General features: G+C 45.9%; 1 protein-coding gene across 3 annotated transcripts in view; it reads right to left on the bottom strand.

Moving 5' to 3' along the window:
• LOC119379564 (uncharacterized) overlaps positions 1–16,184 on the bottom strand; it is a 41,314-nt gene extending 25,130 nt beyond the window's left edge. For 2 of the 3 annotated variants that reach the window (XR_005181244.2, XM_037648868.2), the window contains exon 1: positions 16,079–16,179. Coding sequence is in view for 1 of the 3 variants with exons in the window: in XM_049412021.1 (XP_049267978.1) it covers positions 16,079–16,081 (3 nt within the window). In the remaining 2 variants the exon portion in view is untranslated. Of the gene's footprint in view, positions 1–16,078 lie in introns of all 3 variants that reach the window. The other variant, XM_049412021.1, reaches the window with a different exon arrangement.
• Between the last annotated feature and the right edge of the window lie 1,781 nt (positions 16,185–17,965).

Below are 17,965 nucleotides of genomic sequence, written 5' to 3'. Positions count from 1 at the left end.
AAGTTGTCCAAATAAAAAGGCGATATTAAATTATTTAGCGAGAATACATGAATTTTGGTGCGTGCATCATGCTTCCTGGAGCTATAGGAAACGCTTACAGCAAAGAACGCGCAAGCCACAAATTTGGTGGCACCACCCCTTTAAGACCTAAAAATTATGACAATGGCAACAATAGCTACATGCTTGCTCATTTAAGTGGTTGCGCGAGAATGCCAATTTGGGCACTTTGGCGGCTTTGTAACTCTGACCTCACAAAAATAATACCACATGCTTTTACGGATTTAGTTAGAGCAGGCACTGGGCTTTAATTCTGGGGAGATTAAAGAAAATTGAAGATGGCTTCTTTTTTTTTTTTTAAATTGCATTTCAAAGTATTGCATTTTTATAGACATGCCTTCACTTATGCATTTTTGGTTCGCGTTTGACATCATTCTTGGCAATCATATTTAACAATTGTTAAACTAATAATAATAATAATATTTGTAGTCATCGTAGTATTGTTCCTGGCGAAAGCAATTAGTCCAAAAACCATGATATGATTATGAGAGATGCCGTAGTGGAGGGCTCCAGAAATTTCGACCACCTGGGGTTCTTTAACGTGCACCTAAAGCTAAGTACACAGGCCTCAAACAGTTTTGCTACCATCGAAAATGCAGCCGCCGTGGCCAAGATTCGATCCCACGACCTTCGGGTCAGCATTGGAGCGCCATAACCACTAGACCACCGTGGCGGGGCAATTGTTAAACTAATGTGTGGCAAGACTCTGGGAACTTCTGGAAATTCTGAGTATTTAGACGCGGAGCAAGAAAATCTGAAACGTGCGTTATTGAGCAATGTGCCATATTTGAGATTTTTTAAAATAAAATACGGGCAACAAAACTGCAAGATAATAATATTTGGTAAACATACGTTACTCGTATGCCAAAAAAAAATGTTTAGACACACAGCTACAATATTTATCTTGTAGGACCTCGTCAAAATCCCATTTTTGCCCAATTCACAAAAAGCAGTTCTGCTGAGTGGAGACTTCCGAATTTTTTTTTTACTAAGGCAAAATTTTTTCTGCAGGACTAAGAATTGTGTTATGAATGAATAAAATTTTGGTTTGATTGATTGAATGGTTTCATGGCCCTGGGGACTCTAACCGTAAAATATATTTCTTTTAGCAAAATTAAAGGGGGTCCGCGGACATGCAGCGACATTCTTATCTGAACACAGCCAAACTTTTTTTTTAACTCTTGGTCCGAGATAGCTGGAACACCCTGTATATTTAACAATTATTTTTTGCATACAATCCTTCCAGAGTTTTGTGTTTTTAACAAGATGCTCCCCTAAAGGGGTCATGAACCAACCCTCGCATTTGTTCAGAAAACACATCCTGCGGATAGCAGACACTGCTATGAACATCTGAGCCAAACCTTGCAGTCGTGCGCAGCAAAGAGAGTTTAGAAGCGGAGTGCGACGTTGCTATTTTCTCAGGCGCCCTCTTTCCATACAAAGTCCTGTGCTCACTCTCTTCAGAGCTGCCGGTGCCTGCTGTTTGACATCGAACAGCAGATAGCATGCTACTGGCCAACAGCAGACATAAACCAAAAGCCACGTTTGGATCAATTGTACTTCTTGCCTCGGATTGCCGCCACAGCTCTCCATAGACCTGCTAGCATTACACAGTAAGCCACACTCGCACATAGGAATCGTGACCCTAGCTTTATTGCGATGAGGGCACACGCTGCGCCCTTGTATGGAAAAAGAGTGCACAGTCGGTAGAGCTCTTACGTACCAAATTATGGCGGATGCTTTCGTTATTTCCTGGTTTACGCGAAAGACAGCAGTGAAACATTCCTCGATAATTTTGATAAAATTGTGGGGTAGAGGGAGGGAGCAAAAGCAATTTTAATGTGAAACAGTTTGCCTTAGTTTGTCAATACTATCTAAATAGCACTAATTCAGTTTTTTTAAAGCGAGACTGTGACAAAGAAATACACTTTTCCTGCATGTTTGCAAGTCTGCAGACAACCGTGCGTCTCAGAAGTGCTCTGTAGCAGTAATCAAAGGCGCAAGGAAAAAAAGGGGGTCAAACTGTCAATCCGTAAAATGCGAAAATGGCATCTTTTTTTTTTCACCTAAAACTGCAACGGTGGAAATGAACACATAGCCACCAAGCATGCCGTTTGTGCTCCTTCAGTTTAGGAGTGAACGAGTGAATACAATAAATTTCTAGGCTCACGTAGGAAAATTGCAATTAAAATGTCAACAGACCCCTTGAAGGTGCACGTTAGACTCTGCGAAATGGTCAGTGGGGCTGCGAAGGGGGGGGGGGGGGGGCTCGGCGGTTTACCTCCACTCCCCCCCTCCCTCACCCCAGCCCCCATCGATTTGCCACTGTAAACACCCTTACAATTATCTAATGATATCGCGTGAGGATTGACTACAGGACATGGTAGCACCTGATATAGGCAAGTAATGAGATTTTCATTTATGATGTGCAAGCGCCATCTGCTACGCTGTTTTCTTAGAGATTAATACACCCTGTCAGCATTACCTGTGTGATCATGTGTTGAGAAAGCAAGTCCGAAGCTGATCATCGTATCGCTAATACGTAGGGGCATGCAAATATTCCAAAATTTCAAACAACAAATTGAATAGCATTCTATTCTATTCGGTACTTGAATCGCATAGTGCATGTACGAAATACTGAATATTTTTCCAATAATCAGCACGGATGGGAAAACCCTCAAGCAACAAAGCTTTCAAACAGCCATAGGTAATTTTTTTGCCTTAATCATTTAATTACCAAGACGCATGCAGCCCAAGCTTTTACAGGACTATCGACGCTGTATTCATAGCCAGATGAAGGAGTTTTGTTTAAAAGCTCAGTTTTACTATTTCATCGCTACGCTGCAGCTGCGCTGCATTAATCAGTTCCCCCACTTCATCTTGCGATTACTGAATGTAAGGACTACGGCTGCATTCAGCCTCAGAGTCACAAGTTTTGGACACATTTACACGAATAACAGAAGCAAGTGTTGTACTTGTGTAAAGCGTTCTTGCAGATACACCTGCTTTTGGTACTAAGGCCCATGCTGTGATAACTGGTTTATCTGCTTCATTACATATTTGGCTGTTCGGCTCAACATGGTATAATATTTATGTCACAGTTTTAATTAAAAGCTGGTGACCCTTGAATACTGCAGTCACTGCTGCATTTCAACCTACAGCCACAAAATATCTCGACGGCTCTAGTCTCTGCTGCTTACCTCGGTTTACAAGATAGGGCTATTTTTTTGTCATTTGAAAGTAATAGTCTAACATTCCTTCGTTAAAGTTTGCGAATATTCGTTTCAAATAAAATGTTGGGGAATTCTTGTTCGAAAAGAGGCTTCTAGCCTATGTTAGAAACTAGGAAGTGGATATTCGCCCGGCATCCGGCTGAATTGCGCGAGCGGAACTTGGCCGGCAGTGCCTCCTCATTGGCCGGCTGTAGTCACGTGGTTAATGCCGGCATCCTGTGGCAAAAAGCGCTTTGCCGGCATGGGTATTTGCCGAGTGTCATTTCGCGAGCGGCCGTCAAGCGAAGATGCCGCGGCATTTAGTGAGGGAACAATTATATGCCGGTAGTTTGACTTACCCACGCCATCACCACATCTGAAAACGCACGCTGTGACGGCAACAGTTGTCCGGTTCTGGTTTGACCGGCAGTTTGCTTTTGCGGCCGGCCGTCAAGCGACGAGCGCCGGCACTTAGCGCACGTGTATTTGCGAGTTTCATTTCGCGTGCCGGCATTTAGACCCACGCCGTCGCCACGTCTGAAAACGCATGCCGTGACGGCAATAGAGTTGTCTGGTTGTGGTTTGACCGGCAGTTTGCTTACGCGAGCGGCCGGCCGTCAAGCGACGAGCGCCGGCACTTAGCGCGGAGACAATTATTTGCCGGTAGTTTTACTTATCCATGGTATAGCCTCCCCTGAAAACAGGCAGCTGTGACTACTACGACGGCACAAGTCGTCCGGTTGTGGTTTGACCGGCAGTTTGCTTTCGCGAGCGGCCGGCCGTCAAGCGACTAGCGCGGAGACAATTATTTGCCGATACATGTCAAGATAGTAGCCCCGTCACGTCGGTGACAAACATGGTGAAATAAAGGGGAAAAAAATCACCGACGATTACGATACCACCTAATATTCTGAGCGCAACTGTTTTGGTGTTATCAGTGCCCTCAGTGGTAAAATTCTTGAAGAAGATGTGGAAACAAAGCCAGATTTGCTGAACTGTGGTGTTTTGGATGAGTGCATGGACATCAACCTTGTAAGGCCCTTTTTCAGCAGTGATGCATGGCTCGCTATAATGAGCACAGTGAAGGTGAAACATATCAATGCCCCAGTGGGAATGTGAACAGTGTCACGAAGAGCTTGAGAAGTTTGACTCTATTTTTTGTGATTGGCGTCTCTGTTGGTACCATATATCGTGCACATTGTTGAAGAGGCAGCCAAAAAAGAAACTGTGGCATGTTCCAAGTGTGTGTGACTAATATATACGTCAACATTGTACATTGGCTTTCACGTCAACATTGTACAAACAACTTTGTTACTTGTTATTGATGGCTTGCATTGATGTCATTGAAAGCACCGTGTTGGAGCACCAGCATGTGGGGACGCGGTGTTTGCGATGCCACATTAATGTTATCAAAAAATCACATGCATGTACTTTTGTTATTTGCCCATAGAGATGTTCCTGCCATGTTCTTTTCACATAGACAAAACTTGTTTGTCATCAGAGCCACCATCGTGCAGTGCCAGTTCATTCAGAAGCTGCGTCTATGACATCATGTGCAAGCCATTCTGAAATGACCTTTTGTGTACCATGCAACAACAACAAAAAAAATGAGAAATGTCATGGAGACAATGAAGGGTTTGACTGGCACTGTAGCTGGTATCATACCCCTCCATCTTATTTGAGGTAGCCAAAGAAGAAACTGTGCAATGTTCCCACTGCGGGTGACTTTTGACAATATTTATGTGCATACCTTCCATGTTAAAATTGTGTAAACTGAGACGTGCTACTTTTTTATATTACCTGACGCAGGGCTGGGCAAAGAAACTTTGAAATTGTATCGCGATACGATACAAGATACTCGGACAAGAAGTATTGGAGATACAGATACAAGATACTGCCGCAAAAATTATATCCGATACGATACTTGGCAATTGTATCTCAAGATACTTCGATACATTCTCAAATTTGTTATTATAGATCCATGTAATGTAGCAGCAAACGCCTATGCACGAAAATGTCTGCTTGAAAATTTCTTAACTGTGACCTATTTTGTTTCACTTGAATGAAATGTCTGTTAGTATCTCAAAAGATTTGCCCTTCTTGCTCAAAGTACATTAGTTTCCTTCCAAAGTAACTTATTGGGGTTTGCTTTAGCTTCTTCACAGGACAACTCTTTGTACACTTCGCTGACAGCGGTACTTGCTTGTCATTTCTGCAATTGATGGGAGTCGCTGCACAGCTTGCCGACCATCTAGCGGGTCGCCAAGTAATCACAATAATTTCAATAAGAAGCCTTCGCACGACGGCGCAAATACCGGTGTGGACTTTTACCTTGTCCGTAAAAGACCGTTTGCACAATACCGTATATCTGGACAGCAACAACAACACTCATAACGATTTTTTTTTTTGGGGGGGGGGGGGGGGCGCATGGTGTATACTAGGGGTTTGAGACCTTTCGCTAGTGGCCCGGCCCGCACGCATGACCGTCTTCGTACCATTTGTTTTTATTTTCTAAATAAGTATGTTCGTGAGCTGTGCAGGCATGACTGGTCTCGAGCATTCGTTTCGTGAGGAACATGTGGTCACCATGAGCTGAAACATAACAGTGAAACAAAATCTATATATTTGAGAATCCGCATCCAGATATCAGTCATTCTGCACATCGGTATCGATGTTTCTGAAATCCTGACTCCAAATACTCTTCAGAAATAACCTATATATGAGATATGGGAAAGGCTTCCTTTCAAACGTCATTTTGTTCAAACTCTTTCCCACCATCTTTACTGACCCGGCCTTTGCAACTAAATTTCGCGACTGCGGCCTGCTGGCGATAAGCTCAGTTTGAGACCCCTGGTGTATACGTAGATGACGTAAAACTGCAGTGAATTTTCATATTCTACTTATCTGCTGGCGTAAAGGAATCTTTGTTGATATACTCACTAACGCGCAATCTTTTTAGCAATTTTTCTTCAACGAGAGAACATGTGCAACACAGAAACGTCTCAGACGTATTGTATAGTTCCACAAAGCAGTTATGTTTTTCTTTTGTTCGTTTTCTCCTTGATGTGGATTGAAGTCCCGTCAAGGAGATGATCGACGTCGATGAAGCAGGAGGCAGGTTGGAGGTAATGAAAACTTGAAGGTATATTGCAGCGAAATATTTACAGTCATATGTACATCTTGCCGAAGCACACTGATGATAACATAGACATCAACAGCATCTTACTCTTCTACTTAACTTTTCTTAAGTTAGAGCCTAGAACACTGTTACTACATACGAAGAACCGAGTCTCACTGTTCGACCACCAAGTGGTTACGGCCCAGACGAAAGTTGCATCGTACGGAGTCTTACTGATCGATCAGTTTAGTGATTACAGCCTAGACTGAAGGGAAACGAATTCCGTCCAGTCTTAAGTACCTTGCGGTAACAAAGAAAAGGGGAGGTGGCCACTGGTGGTCCGCCTCGACATTCCCTTATCCAATCCGTTCATTCTCAGATTAAGCCACTCCCTACCGGGCTGTCCTTAATCTCGACAGCAGTGTCTTTACAGCGCAGACAGGCGTTTTGGCACTCTTTCCCATCATGGCTCTCCCTCTCCTTCCCACGCTCTCAGGGATTCTCACGGTCGAAATACATCTGTATTTTAGCCCTGGTGCATTCACGCCATTTTCCCATACACATCGAGTTGAACTCGCGGAGCCAGTCGTTAAACCGTTCCGGGAAAGAAAAGGCGTCTGCGTGACCCTGCCTCCCACGCATTCGACCTTGCATTGTTGCAAAAGCACATCTTGGTCCGTGTTGGGGTCACGCATACTGTCGCCTCGAGCGACTGCTTAGAGCGGGGGATGTCCTCCTCATTTTCCCACACATTCAGGCCGCCGACCTCTGAGAACGGTCGCCTGACCGCAACCCATGCTGGCCATCGGGGCAGACAAGCTTGCTCAAAGGAAGCCGTTTGCTTTCTCTTGATAATTGCCCAGCGAAAAGACCAGGCAGGGGGAGAGCCGAGAAAGAAGCTTTGTACGACGTACCGTGCCGCGCCGTCCTGTCTGCAGGATCGACTTATGAGCGGCAAACATAACACGTCCCCCCTAAAGAGTACGCTGGGCTGTTCTACGCTCAGTGGTACGATAAATCACTGCCGCGATTAGGTCACTGGACTTTCTAACCATACAACAGTCTACACAAACATCAAACACAATTGCGAGACAACACGACAAGAGAATACAAGAAATGTAAACAAGTACATGCTAAACAATCAAACACACCATTGCTGCTTCAAGCAGTATGATCACTAGTGTCTGTTTCTTGAATTCACAATCACACAGTCCACAATATACAGCAGCAAGTGGGCAGGAACATTCACGTCCCCCCCAGTTGGCATGGCACTGTTATTCTGATGGCTTCCATAAACTATTCTGAAGCCTTGATAATGCATCCGCATTACCGTTACATACGCCCTTCCGATGTTGTACCGACACATGATATCGCTGTAACGCCAGCGCCCATCTTGTCAATTTCGCCCCGTGCGGAGTCGAAGTTGTAAGGTACGACAGCGGATTGTGGTCGGAAACGACGTTTACTATGGCACCAAAAAGCCAGTAGTCAAACTTCTTTAAGGCCCATATTATTGCGAACGCTTCCCTCTCAATAGTCGACCAGCGCATCTGGGTCGGTGAGAAGCGGTGACTTGCAAAGGCGATAGGCTTCTCTTGCCCCTCGGCTGACATTTGCGCCAAACATGCTCCCGCCGCCGTAGCTGATGCGTCTGTGAAAAGCCAGTAGGGCTGAGATGGCTCTGGAGTGTTAAGCGCCACGGCCTCGCACAAAGATTGTTTGAGAATCTCAAATGCCGTCTGGGCTTCCTCCGGCCAGGGTATCTTGTTAGGTACCGCTTTCTTTATTAACAGCGTGAGCGGGCTCGTCACCTCTGCGTATCCTCGGACGTACTCGCGATTATACGCACTGGCGTAACTCTCCTGATGAGTTGCACTCATTAGCTCAGCAATATTAGCGGCTGTCTCGAGCTGCTCCTTAAGTTGCTGTAAATACTTAGCGGGGTTTTCTCTCAATGTTGCGGGCACCGGCATTTCTCCCGTCCACGTCCTCTGCAGTATTAGAAGCGGTCCCGTGGGATTCCTTCCATACAATAGACGAAACGGAGCTACTCCGGTTACCTCATGGGGAACTTCCCGATAAGCCCATAAAACCATTGGGATCAATTTGTCCCAATTCTTGGAGTCTCTCTGAATGACATGATACAACATGTTTTTCAGTACCCGATTCCACCTCTCTACAACTCCATTACTCTCTGGGTGTTCTGGGGTTGAGAATCTTGGTGTGCAGCCTAATTTCTCCAGCATCGTTTGCGTGAGCTGAGATTTAAAATTAGTGCCTTGATCGGAGCAGATCATCTCCGGAACGCCTGTGCGACTGAAGATCTCAATCAGTGCGTCACAAGTCGCCTTAGCTGTCAAAGAGCGCAGTGGGACCACCTCTGGCCACCTCGTGCAAAGGTCCACTAAGCACAGCGCGTACTTATGCCCTCTCGCTGACGGTGTGTCTAGGGGTCCGATTACATCTACATTGACAACTTGGAAAGGGTGCTCGGGTCTAGTGAGCGGAGTTATAGGCACCCTATCCGTGCGACGCCTGTCTGAACGAATTTGACATTCATGGCACGAACGACAATGCTCTAATATCTCCTTCGCCATACCCGGCCAAAAGAAGTTATACCTAATGCGAGCTTTTGTTTTCTTTGGCCCTAGGTGCCCCCCACATAGTGACTCATGGGCTAAGTGCATTACCTCAGTGCGCTTATCTTTGGGGACAACTAGCTGACTCACTCGAGTGCCTGCTATTGAGTCGCAGTGGTATAATAGTCCGTCTGAAATGAACATGCCGGATTTCCCACTACGAGCATCATCCCAACATTTTTTTAGCGTAGTGTCACCCAACTGCACTTTGCGGAACTCTTCTCTTTGGCCTAACGACGCCTCCTTTTCTTCATCAATTTGCGCATCTTCCCCGGAAACGTCTTTTTCCTCCAAGGTAAGATTGCAGGCCACTACTTTTGGCTTCTCTACTGCTTGTTCCTCATGAGTAGGCTCGGCCGGTGCTCGACAGGGTGCCAGAGGGCTGCTGGCCTTCAACAAAAGTTTCCAATCTTCCTCGGTCAACAAACCGTCTGTGCCCTCGACGAGCTCATCAGTTAACGCGCAGAGTAGGTCGACGCTCTGAGGCTCCGTCACCTCTCGCGGGCTATTTAATTTGACCGGCAACGTAGCTAGCCTCGCCTCGATAGTTTTACCAAAAGCAGACACCAATCTCACCTTGCCACACGACTCTATTAGACTACGCGGAAGCAGACTCTCCCAAATGACGGTTATCTCACTCCCCGTATCCAAAATCGCATCTGCGGCTATACCTGCACATGATACAGGAATTAACTGCAGTTTATTTGTGCCTTGACCCTCGTGTTTCAGAGACTTCCCCTTTGCGCTAAGTACTCCATCAGGTATTTCAGTTTCCGTCTCGTGGGATAACGTTACCTTTTGTACCTTCCGCTTTGGCTCAATAGCCTTCTTGGGGTTGCTCTCCTTATCACTAGCCTTCGGGCACTCTTTAGCGAAATGGCCTGAGCCGTGACATAAGTGGCACTTCAGAGCGCCTTTCTCAACTCGTGTCGCCGGCTTTTGCCCCATTTCTACCGCTGGTTGCTTTGAAGCACGCCCTTTCCCTTTCGCTTGCTCGAAAGTTTGGAGCACTTTAGCGATCTCAGTTGGCCTAAGCCATCCCTCGCCTTCCCTTAATCTCACATACTCAAGACCCTCCGTACTGAGTCCCGATTTTATACGGTCAGCAACCATGAGTTCGGCCATCACTTCTACCGTGTCGGCCTCTCTCACTTGAAGGTAGTATGAGAAATAAGTTCTCACACGCGACGCGAACTGCGCCCATGTCTCTTCCTTCCGCTTTACTGCTCGTTCAAACCTCTGCAGATACTCTGCCGGAGAAAGCTTCAGTTCCGTCAGCACTGCTGCTTTAACTGCCTCGTAATCTGCACTCTCTTCAGGGTTGAGGTTACGCAGTAAGTAACGAACTCGTTCCGTTAGTGCTGGTATAACCAAATGCACGCGACTCTCATACGGTACTTGGTAAGTAGTAAACAGCTTTTCTACTTCCTCAAACCATAATGGCACATCCGCGTCACTCGGCAGGCGAAACCCTTTCAGCACTTTTGCACATTGCTGGACAGAATCGAAACACCGTCGCCTCTGATCACCCGTCTCCGACCCAGAGTTGGACAACGTGCCACTGAGACGTTCCGCGTTCATTCTAGTTTGCAATAGCTTTTCGTACTCAATCTGGAGATTGAGCTTTTGGATTTCAAGTTCGAGCGTTCTCGTTTCACTTGAATTCGGCAAAACCTGAGATGCCTGCTGCATCGATTCTTGCGTCTGAGTAGGCACTCTCGCCTCATTTGATTTATCAGAATTTAGACTACCATTATTTGATGGCTCTCGATTCCGATCCACTTCCGCTACACTCGCACCTTCATCTCCATTAAACTCCATTGTTTCAGCACCTCCGCGTGTTCTCACCATGTGCTCTACACATAAACTGCCATGCCAACTTGAGAAAGACGCAAGAAATCCTGCTCACCCTTTGCTGAATGCTTTGTCGTTCCTGGATCTCCTCCACGGCGCCGGAGTTGACTGCTGTGGGATCGTCTCGACATTGCCGCTGGTGGCTGTTGGATGCCTTGCTCCTCGGTCTTCTCAGGGCTGGTCCAGTGTATGGTGCTGTAGAGCTCGCCGATCCCTGTCAGACTGCGCCAGTTATGTTTTTTCTTTTGTTCGTTTTCTCCTTGATGTGGATTGAAGTCCCGTCAAGGAGATGATCGACGTCGATGAAGCAGGAGGCAGGTTGGAGGTAATGAAAACTTGAAGGTATATTGCAGCGAAATATTTACAGTCATATGTACATCTTGCCGAAGCACACTGATGATAACATAGACATCAACAGCATCTTACTCTTCTACTTAACTTTTCTTAAGTTAGAGCCTAGAACACTGTTACTACATACGAAGAACCGAGTCTCACTGTTCGACCACCAAGTGGTTACGGCCCAGACGAAAGTTGCATCGTACGGAGTCTTACTGATCGATCAGTTTAGTGATTACAGCCTAGACTGAAGGGAAACGAATTCCGTCCAGTCTTAAGTACCTTGCGGTAACAAAGAAAAGGGGAGGTGGCCACTGGTGGTCCGCCTCGACATTCCCTTATCCAATCCGTTCATTCTCAGATTAAGCCACTCCCTACCGGGCTGTCCTTAATCTCGACAGCAGTGTCTTTACAGCGCAGACAGGCGTTTTGGCACTCTTTCCCATCATGGCTCTCCCTCTCCTTCCCACGCTCTCAGGGATTCTCACGGTCGAAATACATCTGTATTTTAGCCCTGGTGCATTCACGCCATTTTCCCATACACATCGAGTTGAACTCGCGGAGCCAGTCGTTAAACCGTTCCGGGAAAGAAAAGGCGTCTGCGTGACCCTGCCTCCCACGCATTCGACCTTGCATTGTTGCAAAAGCACATCTTGGTCCGTGTTGGGGTCACGCATACTGTCGCCTCGAGCGACTGCTTAGAGCGGGGGATGTCCTCCTCATTTTCCCACACATTCAGGCCGCCGACCTCTGAGAACGGTCGCCTGACCGCAACCCATGCTGGCCATCGGGGCAGACAAGCTTGCTCAAAGGAAGCCGTTTGCTTTCTCTTGATAATTGCCCAGCGAAAAGACCAGGCAGGGGGAGAGCCGAGAAAGAAGCTTTGTACGACGTACCGTGCCGCGCCGTCCTGTCTGCAGGATCGACTTATGAGCGGCAAACATAACACCCACCATCTTTACTGACCCGGCCTTTGCAACTAAATTTCGCGACTGCGGCCTGCTGGCGATAAGCTCAGTTTGAGACCCCTGGTGTATACGTAGATGACGTAAAACTGCAGTGAATTTTCATATTCTACTTATCTGCTGGCGTAAAGGAATCTTTGTTGATATACTCACTAACGCGCAATCTTTTTAGCAATTTTTCTTCAACGAGAGAACATGTGCAACACAGAAACGTCTCAGACGTATTGTATAGTTCCACAAAGCGTCGCAGGACACCACCGCTATTCGCGCTATTGCCGCTTATAGCTCCCATTACGTGGCAATTAGTAATGTGAAAAATATTTAAGAAAGCCTAAAACAGGAAAACAAATATAAGTAAAATAGAGAGTTGGTTCTGTATCAAACATTCACATTGAATGAGTACAGAAACACAATACAGACGGCGCCCTTAATAGCTGTGAGCATGAAGTATCGTCAACTTACCTGTTGAGACAATATAAAATTCAGTGCCTATGGAAATTGCCTGAAACAGCTCGTTGGGAAGCTCATGAGTAAAACGGAGCATTCAGTAAAACAACGTTTCTCGAATCCCCCTCCTAACATCTTTAAGATGGCTCCTAATGATTTCATTATTATAATGCAAACTCAATTTTGCTATTTTTTTAAGCGGTAAGCAGAATATTTTGTACTAGTTACTCAAAGTACGCCCACATAATTATATATTTGTTTTCAAAATCGCCTTGGCAACGTGTACATGTGTAAACAGTAGTGGAAATAAAGGAGACCGAAGAATAAAGCAGAGGTCTTATTTTAGGAGCGCGTTACAAAAGACATAATGCATTGACCAGACCGGAAAAACAGTGCAGAGACCTAGGTAATGCATGGGATGCAAAATGACAGTTAAGAAAGCACTTGTGCTAATAATCAAATTATGATTTCATAAATTCTTTGAATAAATGTAGCAAGAAGTGAAAAATACGGTACGCCAAGATATTTGCTGTTAGGTAAACGCTTGCTCTTTTAGATGTAGCATCAGTACCAGTGGTGCTAAAGTTGTTAGAATATTATTTGCATATAAGTTAATTAATGGCATCTAAGTCAAACTTACATCCACGAGATCCTTCATATCGTTGATATGTAAAATCCACGCGACGCAGAGGACCCCATTCTTGCAGGCATCACATTTCGTTACGGAGCAAGACGCAAGAGAATCTTCAGTAACGACACTGTAGAAACATCAGAATTTGCGCGATAGACGCGGCGCAGGACAGTGGCTAACAGCAAGTGTCACGGTATTGGCAAAAGAAATCGAGCGAAGAAAAGCTGCGTGAGCTGGGCGTAGAAGTCCGCGCGCTTGTCTTCCTCATCTTCTGCCCTCAATGGAGTACTCTGGCGGAAAAATAAAATTGCGTCACTGCCCTATGACTTATTCAGATGGCTTAGTGGCACCAGTACCAGCTTGAGAAGCACAGCTTGGCCCGCGATTATTGTTTCGCACGGTTGTGTTGCGATAGAAGTATCTTGTATCTTAAGATACACGATACATTATCGAATGTATCAGAAATACAGATACAGATACTCGTCTTTCGAGACATATCGCGATACAGATACAAGATACGCATAGAGTATCTAAGATACATGTATCTTCGATACTGCCCAGCACTGAACTGATGTTACCTTTTGTGTAGCTTGACCTCTACTAATTGCCATTATCATATTCCTCCATCTGATTTGAGGTAGTCAAAGAAGAAACTGTGCAATGTTCCCACTGCGGGTGACTTTTGACAATATTTATGTTCATATCTTCCATGTTAAAATTGTGTAAACTGAGACGTGCTACTTTTTTATATCACCTGACGTTACCTTTTGTGTAGAGTTTGACCTCTACTAATTGCCATTATCATACCCCTCCATCTGATTTGAGGGAGTCAAAGAAGAAACTGTGCAATGTTCCCACTGCGGGTGACTTTTGACAGCATTTATGTTCATATTTTCCATCTTAAAATTGTGTAAACTAAGACGTGTTACCTTTTATAACGCCTGAAATTACTTTTTGTGTACCGCGCAACAAGAAAAAAAAAGCAAAGTGAGGTGTGTGTTGTCGACATTCAAAGACAAATTCAGGATAAGATGGAAGCTTGCAGAGAGTAAAAAAATCCTTGAAAAGGCATGTTGGCTCCAGCGACATTCTCTGGCCAAGGACTTTTTCATCTCATAGAAACGCACAAGATGCTCAGTAGTGCCTTTGCTGATATCATACATAGCCCTTCCATATGTCATCAGAAGGAAAGGAGATGACTCTTAAGGGCTCGTTTTCTATGTTAGACACAATGTTCACCTGAGTTCTCATTAATATATATGTCATCAGAGGCAGCCAAAGAACAAAAATATGTAACTTTCTTGTGAGTATTGTGCATTTCAGAATTTTTCGTAACCTCTAAATGTCTGATGTTAATTTTGGCAACATAGAAATAAAAAATTGAAACACGCCCCCCCCCCCCCCCCCGTTTTTTTTTTTCACTCCAATGTGCACTATGAAAGGCAACGGTACACTTGCGAAGTTCGCAGGGCATTCTAAGTGGATGATATACCGTCAGGTTCTGACTGAGTTAAACGAAGTAACAACGCAAATGCCGGTCACACCACAACCGGGCGACTTGTGCCGTCGTAGTAGTCACAGCTGCCTGTTTTCAGGGGAGGCTACACCATTGATAAGTAAAACTACCTGCAAATAATTGTCTCCGCGCTAAGTGCCGGCGCTCGTCGCTTGACGGCCGGCCGCTCGCGTAAGCAAACTGCCGGTCAAACCACAACCAGACAACTCTATTGCCGTCACGGCATGCGTTTTCAGACGTTACGACGGCGTGGGTCTAAATGCCGGCACTCTTCGCATGACGGCCGCTCGCGAAATGAAACTCGCAAATACACGTGCGCTAAGTGCCGGCGCTCGTCGCTTGACGGCCGGCCGCAAAAGCAAACTGCCGGTCAAACCAGAACCGGACAACTGTTGCCGTCACAGCGTGCGTTTTCAGATGTGGTGATGGCGTGGGTAAGTCAAACTACCGGCATATAATTGTTCCCTCACTAAATGCCGCGGCATCTTCGCTTGACGGCCGCTCGCGAAATGACACTCGGCAAATACCCATGCCGGCAAAGCGCTTTTTGCCACAGGATGCCGGCATTAACCACGTGAGTACAGCCGGCCAATGAGGAGGCACTGCCGGCCAAGTTCCGCTCGCGCAATTCAGCCGGATGCCGGGCGAATATCCACTCCCTAGAAACTATCGCAACCTGGGGTAAACGCTCACGCGATATTAAAATAATTGCAAATGAAAATGACCATAGACGTAGCCAGGGAAGCGTTCACCCCTTCTTCCTCCTGAACCCCCTAACCCATCCCCCCTTTATACACAGTCTGTACACACCCACACAATATAAGCAGGCGATTCGCCGATGACGACGCAGACGACCACTCTACACGCGCTCGCATGATCCGCATCCTTTTGTGGTCGACCGCTGTATGCATACATAAACTAGGCTGATGGGATTGCCATTTTGCTATGTAGGATTTCATGGGTTTCGGAGATTGAGCCAGTGAGCATCCATAACCCGAAGGCTGCCGGCTGGCACAATCAGCGCTGGGAGATGGTTTGGAGCTGCTGACAAATCACTTTATGAACCGATAAGAATTCGGAACATTGAGCTCGTCACAGAATGCAAACGCTGACTCGGGTAAGAAAGAGGTTGTCCATGAGACCACCAAAAATCGAAGAGAACTGACAACGAAAAAAAAATAGTGAAATCAACGAATAGTGAACCTACGCAGCAAAACCAATCGCATAGTACAAGAGTGCTCGTCGAACGGCACGTAGTACGGAGCGCATGAAACTTTACGCGGTGCAGTGGAAATTATCTTACCATTATTTGTCAACATGAAGAAAACGAACACTCGTAGAAGACGAAAGCACTCAGCACTCCCTCGAGCACCAACTTTGGTACGCGGCGCTTGCATACATTTGCGCAAAATTGTGCAATCGTGCAATGTGTGCATGTGTGTGCATAATATATGCGTGCAGGAAAATGACGTGAGCGTAATATGTCGTGACCTATCATCACGTTACAACCGTTACAACATCCGGCAACATGCCGACGGTTGCTTCCGGCCATGGCTTCCGGCTTCCGGCTACAGTGTACTTCCGGCCAACTCCGTTCCTGTACGTTCCTGATGTAGTTCCTGAGCATGCGCCACGCGCACCAAAAGCGCGGTTTCTGAGATTTGAATTTCGGAATTTGTATTTGTAAAAAAAAATTAAATGTGCCTAGCTTTGTTATAACTCTAGTTATAGCAGGCCATGGTTGTAGCAAGAGCCGATGAAAATCAAACGACAGGGTTGCCGTTGGTGGCTACTTTGCGCCAAATTGGCTACTTTACTAGCCTGTCTGGCGACGAAAATTTCAGGTTGGCTCCATGGCTACTTTCTGGCTACTTTTGAACTTATATTTTGCAGCATGAAGTATCCATCTTTGTTATTATTTGCGCATCAAATACAATGTTTCGAAGTTTTTCTGTGCGGAAAAAATGCGCGCGGGCGGCCTCCCCTCACCAGCAGGCTACTGTGCATCGAGGCACTACAACGCAAAGCGCGGTGAAGTTGCGTGCATGTTGGCAAACGCGTGGCTAGCGCGCTGCTCACGACGCTCGCTATCTATGCTGATGCTATGCTCAAGGTTGTCATTATGATGCGCAGCTTGTGTACTCGTATGAACTTGACAAAAACAGACATTCGTAACACAATGACTGGGCTGTTCATCTTCGGTCAGAGTTTACTTTCTAAAGCTAGAATGGTATTATGTAAACTCTACTAATGAAATTCGGTCTACGGCGTCAAAGAAAAACTGCTTCAACGTTGAATGTCCCTACTGAGTTGTTGGCTGGAATGTTCTGAAGACGCTCGGCACCTGGCAAGAACTTGAAAAGGTATTTTACATAAACTATATGCAGTTGCACTGAATTTATTTCTTTATTTATTTATTTTCGACTTATCTGTGAATTGAAGACCAAGCAAGATGGAAAAAATCGGGCTCTCATTCCTGTGGTCTTGTTTGTATTCAAAAGGGTAGTATTTATTGTCCAGTAAGGAAATCTCTACTAATAATACAGCTTCTATTCTATTTGGCTACAAAACTGGCGACGAAATTAATTGGAGTAGCTACTTTGGCTACTTTTAGTTTGCGTTCTGGCTCCTTTTCAAATCTACCCAACGGCAACCCTGTCAAACGACGACAAACATGCGAGCGTTGCTTGCAAAACACGGCTGTGTGTGCTGCGCGATGCGAGCGGCAGCAAAGTTCGTGCGTGACCGGTGTCACAAAAAAGGTGACAATATTTTTCAAGGAGATCGAAATTTCCCACTCAGGGTACTCAGCTCTGTGTTGCATGCATAGTGAAGTTGTTGAGTATGTTCTAATCGTTCCCGATGGACAGCGGCTACGCTTTACCCACAGCTTACCTCTGAACATATCTCTGCCTGCCCCTTCTGGATCGTAGAGCTTCTGCCCTTCTGCTAGATAAAATGCCAGAGTCATCCGGTTATATGACATTGATGTTACATACTATGCATCACAGTCGTGCTGCATGCATGCATGGTGTGCACAAGTTCTCCCAACTAGTCAGCGGCTGGGCGCCAGCGAAGTTTCGTGGCATTGCGCAAAACCTAGCGATAGGTGGAAACTGGTATGTTGTTGAGGGCTGCACTGATCAACGAAGACGAACGGTGTTTGTTACCACAGGTTTTCTTCTGCTCG

This window comes from Rhipicephalus sanguineus, chromosome 1, assembly GCF_013339695.2.
Source record: "Rhipicephalus sanguineus isolate Rsan-2018 chromosome 1, BIME_Rsan_1.4, whole genome shotgun sequence".
In the NCBI taxonomy this organism is placed as follows: Eukaryota; Metazoa; Arthropoda; class Arachnida; order Ixodida; family Ixodidae; genus Rhipicephalus; species Rhipicephalus sanguineus.
Note: the sequence above shows the minus strand (reverse complement) of the source record. Positions and strands in the feature narration are given on the sequence as shown.